The 12,221-nt window shown below is 55.5% G+C and overlaps 1 protein-coding gene across 1 annotated transcript in view; it reads right to left on the reverse strand.

The window, feature by feature from the left end:
• The window catches only part of SPEG (SPEG complex locus), a 46,875-nt gene that overhangs the window by 33,130 nt on the left and 1,524 nt on the right, over positions 1-12,221 (reverse strand). Inside the window, 5 exon segments of the mRNA XM_015585412.2 lie at positions 5,170-5,352; positions 5,715-5,858; positions 7,621-8,924; positions 11,664-12,000; positions 12,084-12,173. Of these exon segments, the coding sequence (XP_015440898.1) occupies positions 5,170-5,352; positions 5,715-5,858; positions 7,621-8,924; positions 11,664-12,000; positions 12,084-12,173 (2,058 nt within the window).

A 12,221-nucleotide genomic window follows, 5' to 3' on the forward strand; every position in this document is an offset into this window, starting at 1 on the left:
TGAGGTCCCTAACTCTATAGCAGTGGTTCTCAAAGTGCACCAGAATCACCTGGAAGGCTCCTTCCTTAAACCACAGATCACTGGGCCTCAACTGAGTTTCCGATCCAGTAGATCTGGGATGGGGCCAATAATGTGCATCTCTAACACGTTCCCAAAGTGATGCCAATGCTCCTAGTCTGCAGACCACACTTTGAGGATGACTGCTCTATGATCTCCTCTGTCTCCCAATCTCTGCTCTTAGGCAGATGCTCGTTACCCTTTGCAGATGTGTGTCTCGCCCAGCCTCTGTTACCCAGGTCATTCCAGGAGCTTGCAAAGTCATGGAAAACACTACCTTGCACATAGTCCCTGAGGTGCACACAGCCCCCAGCTGTCCGGGAGGGCCTCCAGGTATGGCTGCAAGGGCTAAGAGTAGCCAAAACATGGTCATAACTGCAGGGGACCTCTGGCTGATAGGTATGACAAACCAGATACCCATACAACTATAACAGCAAGCAGAAATAAGGTGGCAGGAGGGACAGATAAAGGCCACAGGAAGACAGAGAACAGGACATTACTTTTGGTTCAAGGAAGCAAGGGGAACTGAGGGAAGTGGTGGTATTAGAATTTAGAGATTGGTTTAAGCAGGGAAATGCATTTCTGCAGAGGAAACCACATGAGCAAATGTCCAGAGGCAGAAAACGTGAGAAAACTGTAGTTCAACCCTCTGGTTACAGAGCTGGGTAAAGAAAAAAGAAATGGGACATGACAATGTTCGAGCACGTCCCTCCCACTGCCTCAGCGGCCTGCAGCCAGCCTTCAGGTCCAGATGGTGGAGGCCAGCTTCAGGAGTGTGGCCTCCCTCAGCCCCTTGAGGTGTCTGAGGAAGGGAGTAATGTGCTGGAGGTTAAGAGCCTTGTATGTGGCCTGGCCATTCACGGCCCGCTCTCCACGTTCACTGTCACAGTAGGTTCCTCCAGAGGCGATTTCTTTAAGTGTCTGCTATAATAATCCCACCGCGGAAGTGAGGGAAAAGGAGGACACACGCCAGTCTGTAGGTGGGAATTTCCACGGGTGTGGTCATGGGTATCTCCCCTTGGAGAAGAAAGAAGCCATGTGGCATTCCAAGATCCCCTCCATAGGCAGCCACTGCCTTCACAAGTGAGAACTTGCTGGGACCGGGGCCAGGGCCGGGAGAAGAGGGGAGCAGACAGTGGTGCTATAATTTCCTTCCTTTCCTTTTATATTCATGACCCCCCAAAACCACCTCTTATCTGTAGTGATGGTGTGGGACCAGAATGAGCTTTGATAAGCTATATCCTCTGGCCCAAATGTCCTTAGCTAAATATTCGGCCTGACAGAGCCTCACAAATCTTACCGAGGAAGCAGCCCAGGAGTTATATTGATCCTTGCTGTATAGATGAGAACATGGTGGCCAGCTAAGGTAAAGTAAAGAGGCCAGGGTCTCGGCTGGAAAATGCTAGAACCTTGGGCTCAAATATATGAAACTTGTGCTTGAGTGGAGGACTGAAGATCGTAAGATGGAGGCCCCGAGTACCACAGCCATGGTGGAGGGGGACTCAAGAGAGGAAGGAGAGAAAACCCCCAGTATGACCCCTACAGAAGGCATCGGTAGTCTCTGTGAGCTCATGAGCACAATTCTACCTGAACCCTGAACTTCAGATTAGTGGAAAGCGGGCAGTATGGTGCAGTGGTTAGGACTACAGTCTTGGAAGACCCCAGGACAGGGCTTCAAATCACGATCCAGCCTCCCATTGGCCCCATGTTTGTAGAGCTGAGGCCCCCAACAGGGTAACCACTAGCCACTGAGACTATTTAAATGAAATCGATTAAAAGAAAATGAAAAATTCAGCTCTTCAGTCACACTAACCACATTTCAAGTGCTCATTAGCCACATGTGACTAGTAGCTACCCTATTGGACCATGCACACAGAGAATATTTTTATCATCATAGAAAGTTCTATTGATTGACGCTACTCTATAGCAATTTGCTAAAGCTTTCCAAGTCTCGGTTTTCTCATCTGTAACATGGGCATAATAATAGGACCTATCCCACAGGGTGGATTAAATGTGAAAACTCAATCACCACAAGACCTGGTACATACAAAGTGCTCAGGAAATGCTAACTAGTCATGTTATTTTCATCTGCTCTAAGTTTATTTGCCTCACAGGTGAGTGTCGCTATCATCCTAAATTATCCTTGCTTATAACATTCCTAGGCAGATTATAGATGCTCGGTAAAGGTGCTAGCTTTGTCCTAGCTCTGTGTCACTTTACGCTCCACATTTCCATCTCCCCATTTGTAAACTGGGAATGTCACATCCCTCCAAGGGATACACATTTGACCTGGAACAATGAGAGTTTGAACTGCAAGGGTCCATTTATACACAGATTTTTTTTCCCCCAATCATCTACACGGTTCGAACCCGTGTTATACAAAGGTCAATGGTGTGGTGTAGCTCAAGTTAGGAAAAAGATGTGAAAAGGTTTGGAAAACAGTATATGGCACTCTTCAAATACACGAAACTATTTAGAGCGATGCAGCACTTGGCATCCAGTCAGTACTCAATAAATGCCTGTGTGATGGATGCAAGCAACTGTGAAAATGCTTAGCTCCAGTGAAACGCACTTCTCACCCCCCAACCCTGCTTCCACCCCAACACACACACACCCTTTGGGAGCTCCCACTGTGGTCTCGGCAGAGTTATTCAGTGGGGTGTGGCGGGGTGGGAGGAATCCAGGGCTGATAAGGACAGACTCCGCCCCCTAAACCACAGCATCGGGTAACTGCATCCTCCAGTTATCGATTCCCTGTCCCAGTGGTTCCCAATCGGGCAGACCCTGTTGAGGTGGGCACCCCAAGACGGTACTGGGCAGCCAGCCCTGGTTACCCAAAGCGGGGGTGAGAAGCAAGAAAATGAGTTGGTTCCATAAGGCCTCTTCCCACTAGATACTACACACTCCCTTCCTCAACCTACTCCTACCTCACCCACAGCCACACGACTGGGCACCCTTCCCTAGCCCCACCCCTTCACTCCCTACAAACTCCAGGCCTGGGACCCTAGCCCTTGCCAAAAGTCTGTGCCACTCACTGGTTCCACCCACTTCTACTGCTCTCCGGGACCACTGGCCCCCATCCAGCTGCTCTGGACCAAACAGTGCCTTGTACGGTAAGAAAGTCTGCTTCCACCAGGAGAGCTGAGTCTGGACCCACGTGCCTGCCCCTCAAGCCCTGTGGCCCTGGAGTCAGCTTGACTTTCTGGGGCTGTTCTCTGGCTGTAAACCGTGGTGCAACTGACTGATGAGATGCAGCCTTTCTCGCTTCCCAGGGTGGAGAAGGCAGAGATTGCTGTGACAGGCTGAGGACCCAGGGGCTGGGAAATATGGAGGAGCTGGGAGCTGCAGGCCTGGCAGGGGCGGGAAGGAGGCCCCAAGACATAGTTTAAAGAAAAGGCAGAAAAAAGAAAAGGCAGCTTCCTGAAGCTTCGTGGAAACCCGAGCTCCTGTACAAGCCGCGCAACGCTAGCAGCTAACATTTGTCTATAGCTTTACAGTTCATAAAGCTCGTTCACACATTTACTTTCTTTCGTGAGAACAGTATAATTATCTCTGGTTTACAAATGAGGAAACTGAAACGTAGCGAGCTTTAGCAGGCGAAGACAGAAGTCCCAGTCAAGTGCTGACAGCTGCCTTGCCCCAAGCCTCCTTCCCAACCTTAAAAGGCTCCCAAATGGCCCCGAGCCAGTATCAGGGCACCTCCCCATCCTACCCTACCACCCCTCCCTGCCCCTCGCCAAATCTCGGTCCAAGCCAGGTATTGACCGGAGTACTGGAGCCGGCCTGGGCCCCCTAAGGGGAGCTGGGAGCTGAGTCAGAAGCCCGATCCCAGAGGTGATGGAAGGGCTGAAGCATGCAGTGGAGGCATGGGTATGATTCAGCGAGGTGGGAGGGGTGAGGAGAAGAAAAGATCCTAAAACCCAGGCTCCTGGGAATGGTCTGTAAGCTAAGGAGGATAAAGACCTGCCCTTTCACAAAGCCAGACAGGTGCAACCAAAAGGATCTAACGCAGGACAGGCACTCAGGTCAGATCACCAAGAACTCTAATCACGAAGGCGCTAAGGCCCTGAACCACAGCAAGACAGGCTCTGTAATCTTGCCTTAGACAGGGCTGAGTGGAAGGAACTGGACAGAATGGTATGTGCTGTTCCCCCTCCTGGAACGCTGGGCCCCTCCCGCTGCAGGTCTAAATCCCAGCCTCCTTCGGGGCCCTAATGTCTCTCAATCCCGTGTCCCACTACGGACCAACTGACAGCTCAACTGTTCTAGGTACAGGGTTCGTCTGCTCTGCACTACCCTCCAGCCAGGTCTTCTAATGCAGGTTGATCACCCAGTGATGATATCCTTGAGAACTGAGCCTGTGTCTTTTCCTTCTGGAATGCCCCCTTCCCAGCCTCATCTCCCCTAACCCCCACTGAGCACGCTGTCGGGCCCAGCGACCTGAATGAGTTGAATTGGCTAAGCACGCGGACAGCAATTCAGCCCTACTCTGAACCTGAAAGAAACTGGGCTTAAATCCAAAGGAAGCAGTCTGACACCAAGCGAGGGCTTTCATGAAAACAGAACACAAGGCAGCCTCAGCCACTTCTACCTCCTGAGAGGTGCTCTCAGCTGCACCCTCTTTAGGACTCTGGGTTCAACAGAAGAATCAAGGGAGGAAGGGAGGCATTTAAAAGCATCTCTTTTTACGGCGGGGCGGGGGCGGGGGGGAGGAATGGTGTTGTTCTAGAAAGGAAATGACCTCAGAAGATTCCTGATGGCTTTTAAGCCCTCTGAGCTGGAAAAGCCTTTTTCTCAGAGACTCAAGGATAATTTGCTTTCCCCACAGGACCTTGTTCAGGGAAATGTCCTGAAAGGATGACATTTAGAAGACGTCTAAAGACAAATTTCGGTGACTTCATGAATTGGCCACTGGTGTGTGCCTTGAGAATTTGGCCTTTGCCCTGAGGCCAAGGCCATTTAAAATGTTTCCACCAGAGCGGCAGACACAAGAGAACAGACTGTGCATGCTGGTTGAGAGCTGAGCTCTAGACTGGGAGTAGGAAGGGAGCCTGGGCCCACAGGGAAGGGTCACTGCTCACCCCAACCGGCCCCAGGGCCCACGCTCCCTACCAGGTCTCACGGCCAGCGTGGCAGCACAGCTGGCCTGGCCCAGCTCGTTGGTCGCAGTAGCTGTATAGCTCCCGGCGTCAGCTGCCCGGGCCTCCCGGAGCAGCAGGGTGTGCCGCTCACCCTCAGCCCGGATGAGAAGGCGGCCATCACTCCGCAGCACTGACCCATCCTTCTGCCAGGATACTGCAGGGAAGCAGCAAGGGTGACTGAGCCACCATAGCCCACAGGGGCCTCCTGGGACAAATCTCCCCCCCACCCCACATACTGCACACAGAACCCAAACAACTCCTCTCCCCATCCTGAGGAATTCGGAGGATTCCCCTCACTCACAGAAGAAGCTCAGGACTGCCCTCCCCTCTCTCAGGAGATTCTGGGAAAGCCTAACACACACACACACGCACGCATGCACGCACGCGCGCACGCACAGGAGTCAGGCCAGCCCCATGGAGCAGGATAACCTCCCCCTTCCCCCACCCCTCCCTCTAAGGATTTGGGGGAGACTTCCCCCTCCATGTCTCAACCTTAGCTGGGCCCCTGGAACTCACCTTGGGGTTGGGGATTGGCGGTGACGATACACTTGAGCAGTACATCCGCTCCTGGAGCTACCACTGCATTCTGCAGGGGGATCTCAAACACGGGCGCCTCCAGGGGCTCTTCTCCAGCAGACACATAGGAGTCATCCGAAGACTCTGCCAGAGACACAAATGACAAAGTAAAGGGACATGGTCCCTTTGGAGATGTCTCAGGGGGAGAGGGAGCAATGGCAGCCCAAGTCCTGGAAAGTCAAATCCAGAGAGAGGGGCTTCTAGAGGCTGGTGGTCAAAGGGTCTCTCTCTTGAATGTCCTGATACAGAGAAGAAAGGAAGACAAAAGGGGGTTCTCAAGCAAGACAGGGCAGCTGGGACTCTACATTAGTCTGGCTGCTTCTCAACTTCAACCACAATTCGAGTGTCGGTTCTGAAGGAAGGCAGGGACACACTGTGTCTTTACACAAATCAGTCATCAGGAATAGGTCAGGCCCTGTGCAAGGCACTCTGAGGAGCACAGGATTTTACAAGCTTTCGTACAGACAGAACAAGCTAATAGCAACCCTAGACTTAAACAATAATAAGTGTCAGAGGGCAACATGTGGTATATTGTCAAATTAGTGATGCCGCCAGATTCAAAAGAAGAAGTGGCAGGTGGGTCTTGTAGCCATCTGAGAGGCCTCATGAAGATCAGCTTTGATTCTGTCCATTTACCAACAGTAACAAGCTCCATTTGGCACCAGAGATACAATAGAAAATAAGATGTAGTCCCTGCTTACAGGACACTTGTGCACACAGAGATCTCTCTGTGTATTTTTCAACTCTGATGTTCTATGAGCTAGATAAAGCGCAGTGTCAAAAGAGCACTGAAAATCCCAATTATGTTGTCTTCTAGCTACAAAACCTTGGGCAAATTAGATAACCTCTCTGCACCTCAGTTTTATTATCTGTAAGATGGAGCCGATAAATAATACCCAACGTCTTCCAGAGCTGGCAAACAGATGAAACAAACACCCTTAAGTGTCCAGTTAACACAATGCCTGAGATATGGCTGTAGGTCTGAAATAATGGTGGCTAGTAGGACGATGGACAGGCCTTAATCACCTCTTAAGATTCTGAAGCAGTAATACATACATAAAAAATAATATAATTCTGCTAAAGAAAAATACAGGGTGGTAAGTGCAATGAAGGAGACACTGATAGGGTCTTCTTAGAGCAGCTGTAGAAGCATCTGGCCTGGGGAATCACGAGGGGGCGGGAGCAAGTGAAGAACAGCTTCCACCGCCTCACTCCAGGAGTGGGGCCCAAGCTGATGCTCAGGATGAACAGAGTTAGGGGAAGAGGCGTTTGGCTATTGGCCATCTCCCACGGGAAGACTGGGAGACAACACACAGACTGGCATGTGACCGCAGTCAGCTCAGCCATGCAGGGACTAGAGGATGGAATCAGGGAGGCTGGGTCAGATCCTTTCATGGCCACAGATGAGTCAAAAGATGGTGCCAGGATGGGGAGGGCAGATATGGGAGTTGGCTGGCCCAAAGCTTGCCTATAACAGGCACCTGACCGGCTCCCATCTCTTCCTCCATGGAGGAGTGGGGTGTGGAGGAGCTCTTTAGATTTCTAACAGGGCCTCCCACCCCGGTTAGGTCCTTGACCCAACAGACTAGAAGGCCACTGGATGAGCATCTGGGCACTGGGTCTTTACTCACACCTCGCTCCATCCAGCCTCCATCAAAACACACACTCTGCCTCACCAAAAGGCAGGTTTTTGCACACAACCTTCATAGCCCTTCACTCAAACTTGACCTTGGATCCATGCCTTCCCTGGGAAACTGTATCCTTGCAACTGCCTACTAGCCTCCCTCTCCCCAAATACCCTCGCACCCAGGTCCCAGCACCTTCTCAGAGCTCCCGGAGGCCTTACCGAGCTCAGGCGATGTGGGCCGGGCCCTGCGACCTCTTCCCTGGCTGCGGGCCCCTCTGCGGTCCCAGGACCCCCAGGGACCGTCCTCCTCCAGCCCTCTGCGCAGCCTCTTCTCGGCCTCAGGCCCCGCCCTGTTCTTCTCCAAGGTCTGGGGCACTTCAGCCCCCTCCTGGCCCGGCGTGGCCCAGGGCAGGAAGCGCACGGCTTGGGCCGGGGGCTCCCTCTTCCTACCCGTGGGTGCTTTTGTCCTGGCCTCAGGAGGATCGGCTGGGGCAGGGGCCGGCACCGGGTTCCGGCTCTCCTGAATGGCTCTGCCCCGGGTCAGCGGGAACTGGTCCCGGCGCCTAACCTCCTGCTGCGGGCCTTCTCCCAACTCTGTCCTGCCTGCCGGCCCGCGGCTCCGAGGCCTCCCCGGCTCCTCCCCGAGCCTCCCTGCGACGCTCGGAGAGGGTGGCTGGGCGGCGGCGGGGCTCACGGCCCGCGGGGTCTTGGGGCTGGAGGGCCGGGAGAAGAGCGGGGGCTCGCCTGGCTCTCGAGGGGACGGGGCACGTTGCAGCGTGGCGCGCAGTGACTCGTGTGAGCGCACCAGCTCCTCCCGGGACGTGGAGCGGCGAATGCGGCCCAGCTCCTGGGCGAAGCGAAGCTCGAGGTCAGAGGCCGGGCTCCGCTGCCGCGTGCGCTCGTCCAGCGAGGCAGCCTTCTGCTGGAACAGGCGGCGTCGCTCCGCCACGCTGCCCGCCGGCGCCCGCAGCTCCTCCTGCGAGGCCCCAGGAGAGCCCCACGGTGCATCGCCCTGGGACTTGGGCTGCTCCAGGGAGCGGGCCTTGCGCAGGGGCACCCACGGCCGAAGGGGCGCTGGCGGGGAGTCGCTGCGCTCCAGGCTGCGCCGTCGTTCCTCGAAGAACTGCAGCTTGTCTAGGATGCGGGAGCTGGCGCGCACTAGCCGCGGCGAGCGGCCCAGCGCTGACAATCGGCCCGAGGCCTCGCTCAGTGGTGTCTGGGGCCGGGACTCGGCGGTGCCCACTAGCGAGGGTCCCGACGACTTGACCTTCTTCCCCCGCTTCTCATCGGCGATGGTATCTTCGGGCAGCACCAGCTCCTGAGTACGCCGGTGGGGCGACGTGGGAGTAGCCGGGGGCTGAGCGCTGGGCCCCGGCGGGGGCCGCTTACCAACCCGAGGAGACGGTGGGGGCAGCAGCGCAGATTTGGAGGGAGGAGGTAGGGTCGGGCGACGTGGGGCTTCGCTGGCCAGCTGAGGCTGAAAGTCGGGCTCCTCCCTGTGCAATCCGCTCTGAGGGACGCTGCTGCGAATCGAGACGAAGAGGAGTCGAAGATTCAGTGGGCCTCCCCTCCTAGAACTTCAGCTGGTGACAGGAGTTGGGCGGTGGGCATGCTGGGAAGGCTTGGGGGTGACATGGGCTAGACCTCTGCCCCCACCCCCCAAAGAGGAAAACACAGCCAGAGCAGGTGCTGGGGAGAGGCGGCGGCTCTGGCACCAGAAGACTGGGCTAGTGGCTGGGTCCAGGTACAGACTCAGCCCCAGAGGCTCTGGCCAGCCTCCTCCCCCCAGCCCCAGAAGCTGAGAAACAGCAGAAACAGAACTGAGCGGTGAGAGAGAAAAGAATGAGGCTTAGGACCAAAAGGATGAAGTGGTGAGGGAAGGCGGAAGGGTTGGATGGGGAGGGGCCCTCTCAGGAATGCAGCCTCCCACTCATTCCTGCCCCCAGCTGGCCCCCACAGCCCTGCCCATCCTCAGCAGGGCATACTCCCTTCATAGCAGCCTTCCAAGCCTTCTTTCTGGGAGTGATGTCCCATCCCTGAGGTTACCTAGCACGAACTCAGACCTGAGTCCCTCACCACAGCTGATAAGGCACAGCAGGTGGTAGCTGAGGTCCCTGGGGTGGGAGACTAGGACACCCAGATTCCCATTCCCTTTGATCAATCTGCCCCCAGTCCAAGCCTTTGACTTTGTCCTGCCCCTGGGAAAGTTACCTGAGTCCTTGGAACTTCCCCAAGAAGCACAGAAGCTCCCCAAAGGGGTAGGCTCAGAAATAACTCAGCTCAGAAATAACTACTGCGTGGGCCTGATTCGGGAGTGCGGGAGAAGAGGAGGTGGGAAGGAGCTGGTCAGCCCAGAGTACTCATCTCACCTACAGAGATCTGAGGCCCAACAGTTGGGCCTCAGTTTCCCCCATCTGGACCCTTGGTGGGCACATCAAACGTAAAGATTAGCAGGAAAAGGAATCTCAGATGTCAGTATCATACCTGACACATTAGAGAGAGCTTAATAAAAAGTTAAGAAATGGTTCATTGAGTATCGACTGTGTGTCAGTCATGGACTAAATGCTTTAAAAGCAATCATCTCATCCTCAACAATCCTTCGAGGTAGGAAATGTTATTAGGTCCATTTAGAGATGAAGAAACTGAGGCTTAAAGAGGTAAAATGCCTCACCGGGGTGAAACCACTTAGGAAATGGTGCTAGGATTGAAACCCAGGGAGTCTGACTCCTGAGCCCTTGTTCCCTCCAAAATGTCTGGGATTCTGGGGGCACAGAAAGGAGGAAAAATAGGGTACTGGCCAAAAGCAGAAGTTCTAGGGGTACCTGAGTGTAAGGATGTTTTAGACTACCTGGGTCAGTCACCCCCACTGCAGACCCCACCTCTGACTGGGGTTGGTGGCAGGGACATAGCAACCCATAGTACCCTGAAGGAGTGGAACCTCAGCCAGCCACCCGCGGGGAGGGACAGCAGAGTCCCTGAGGAACGGCCACTGGGAACTGGGTGAGGCATAGAGAGAAATTGGGGACAGCAGAGGAGGCCTCTTATCGGCAGTTTCAAGCTCTAGGCCAGCCTCTGTACCACAGACATCACTAAGGAAATGGGTTCCTCTGAAGTTGCCATAGCAACTCCAGGCTCTGGCTGAGGCCTGGCAAAGACAGGCAGGCAGGGAAGGAAAAGGCAAGTCCAGGGCACCGGAGCACCTGGTTAATGCCAACCAGATAAAGCAAGGGAGCCTCTCCTGCCCCTGCCCAGACCTCTCCCCTGCCCCCCACTAGCCTCTCCAACCACCCTCAAATAAGCCTCCTCACACCAGGCCCCTTTCTTCTCCTCCATGATGGTATTTTCCCCACACACCCACACCCATCACAAATCAGGCCCCCTCTCAGCTCCCCAAATGCCCCCCCAATATCTCTATCATCAGCCAGTCCCCTCTTCTACCATAGCACTCCCTCCTGTACGTGCCGGTCCCCAAACCTCCAAAAGCGGCTCCGATGCCTCACTCCGATACCTCCTCTCCTCATCCCCCTACCAGGACAACCTTCAACCCCACCCTCCAGCGTCTCTCACAAGATTGGCACAGCCCCCCATCACTCCAAGCCCTTCGCCTCCACCCCAGCCCCCTCTCTCCATCCCTCCCTGCCCCACTCCCTACCTCCTCCACACCCCATAGCCTCCTGCTTTCCCAGGCCCCTGGCCCCATCTGCCCCCTGACCACCTCGCTCTCTTCTCTCTCCTGGTTTCGCTCTCGCTCCCTGGCTCGCGCCTGCTCTCCCGGGAGCTGCCGTGGTTCTGTTCCTCCCAGAAAAAGGCCCACATGGGAACAGGAATGTGCAGAGAGATGGAAAGGCAGCAGCTGCTGAGACAGCAGGCACGGAGGGGGCCTCCGAGGGGGGGGGATCCTGAGGACAACTGGAACCTGAATGGTTGAGGCAGGAGAGGGCCCCTGGGAAAGTGGAGATCTTGGAGGAGATGAGAAAGGGACAGAGGGGTCTATGAAACCATGGAGATGGCGTGGTGAGCCAGGACAGTGGGAGTGGCAGGGTGTGGGTGTTGAGGGCACAGGAGGAGGATGGAGCAGTGTGGGAAGATAGAGTGAGTAGCTGGGACGAGGAGTGGAAGCAATGGGGGATGGAGAAGTGCACAGAGGGATGGAGGGTGCCCTGGAGATGGGGGTGGAGGCTGATGGAGCGGTGAACGGCAGGGCAGGGCAGGACAGCATGGTGAGGTGGGACAGTGCAGGCCTATGTGAGGCCATTACTTACACGTGGATCGAGAGCGCCCGTCCTCTGTACAGACTGAATGCACTGCCATACAGGTCACTGGCCACCGAAAGGCTATCCTCTGACCCCCAGCTTGCGCCCACCAGATTAGCTCGAGAGGCCCGTACCAGCGGCTCCACCCCCAGGTGCCGTGGCCCGGCCCCGGCTGCCTGTGCTTGCCTTGGGCTGCCTGGGAGGCGGCTGGTGCCACCCCTGCTGCCCGCTTCCTGCTCCAGGACCGTCTGCCCGCTGCCCCACCAGCTCACTTGCTCCTCTGAGGTGCCTGTCATGGAGGTCGGGGGTGTGTCCAGGGAGGTGCCGACCAGGGTGTCAGAGCCTCCTAGAGAAAGGAGCACAGTGAAACCCAGGTGCCTCTCATGGGAGGCCTCCCCGCCTCTTCTTTGATCACCCCAGAGAGCTCACCCGTGGGGGTACTGAAGGTCCCATCATCCCGAAGCTCCAGGCGCTGGGTCCCCTGCACATCGCTGATGTCATCCTCACCAATCTCCGAGTCTGGAGAAAGAGGGGTCTGTGTGGGCCGGGCCCTCCTCCCTCTACTCC

Source organism: Pteropus alecto, unplaced genomic scaffold (assembly GCF_000325575.1).
Source record: "Pteropus alecto unplaced genomic scaffold, ASM32557v1 scaffold110, whole genome shotgun sequence".
NCBI classification, from domain to species: domain Eukaryota; kingdom Metazoa; phylum Chordata; class Mammalia; order Chiroptera; family Pteropodidae; genus Pteropus; species Pteropus alecto.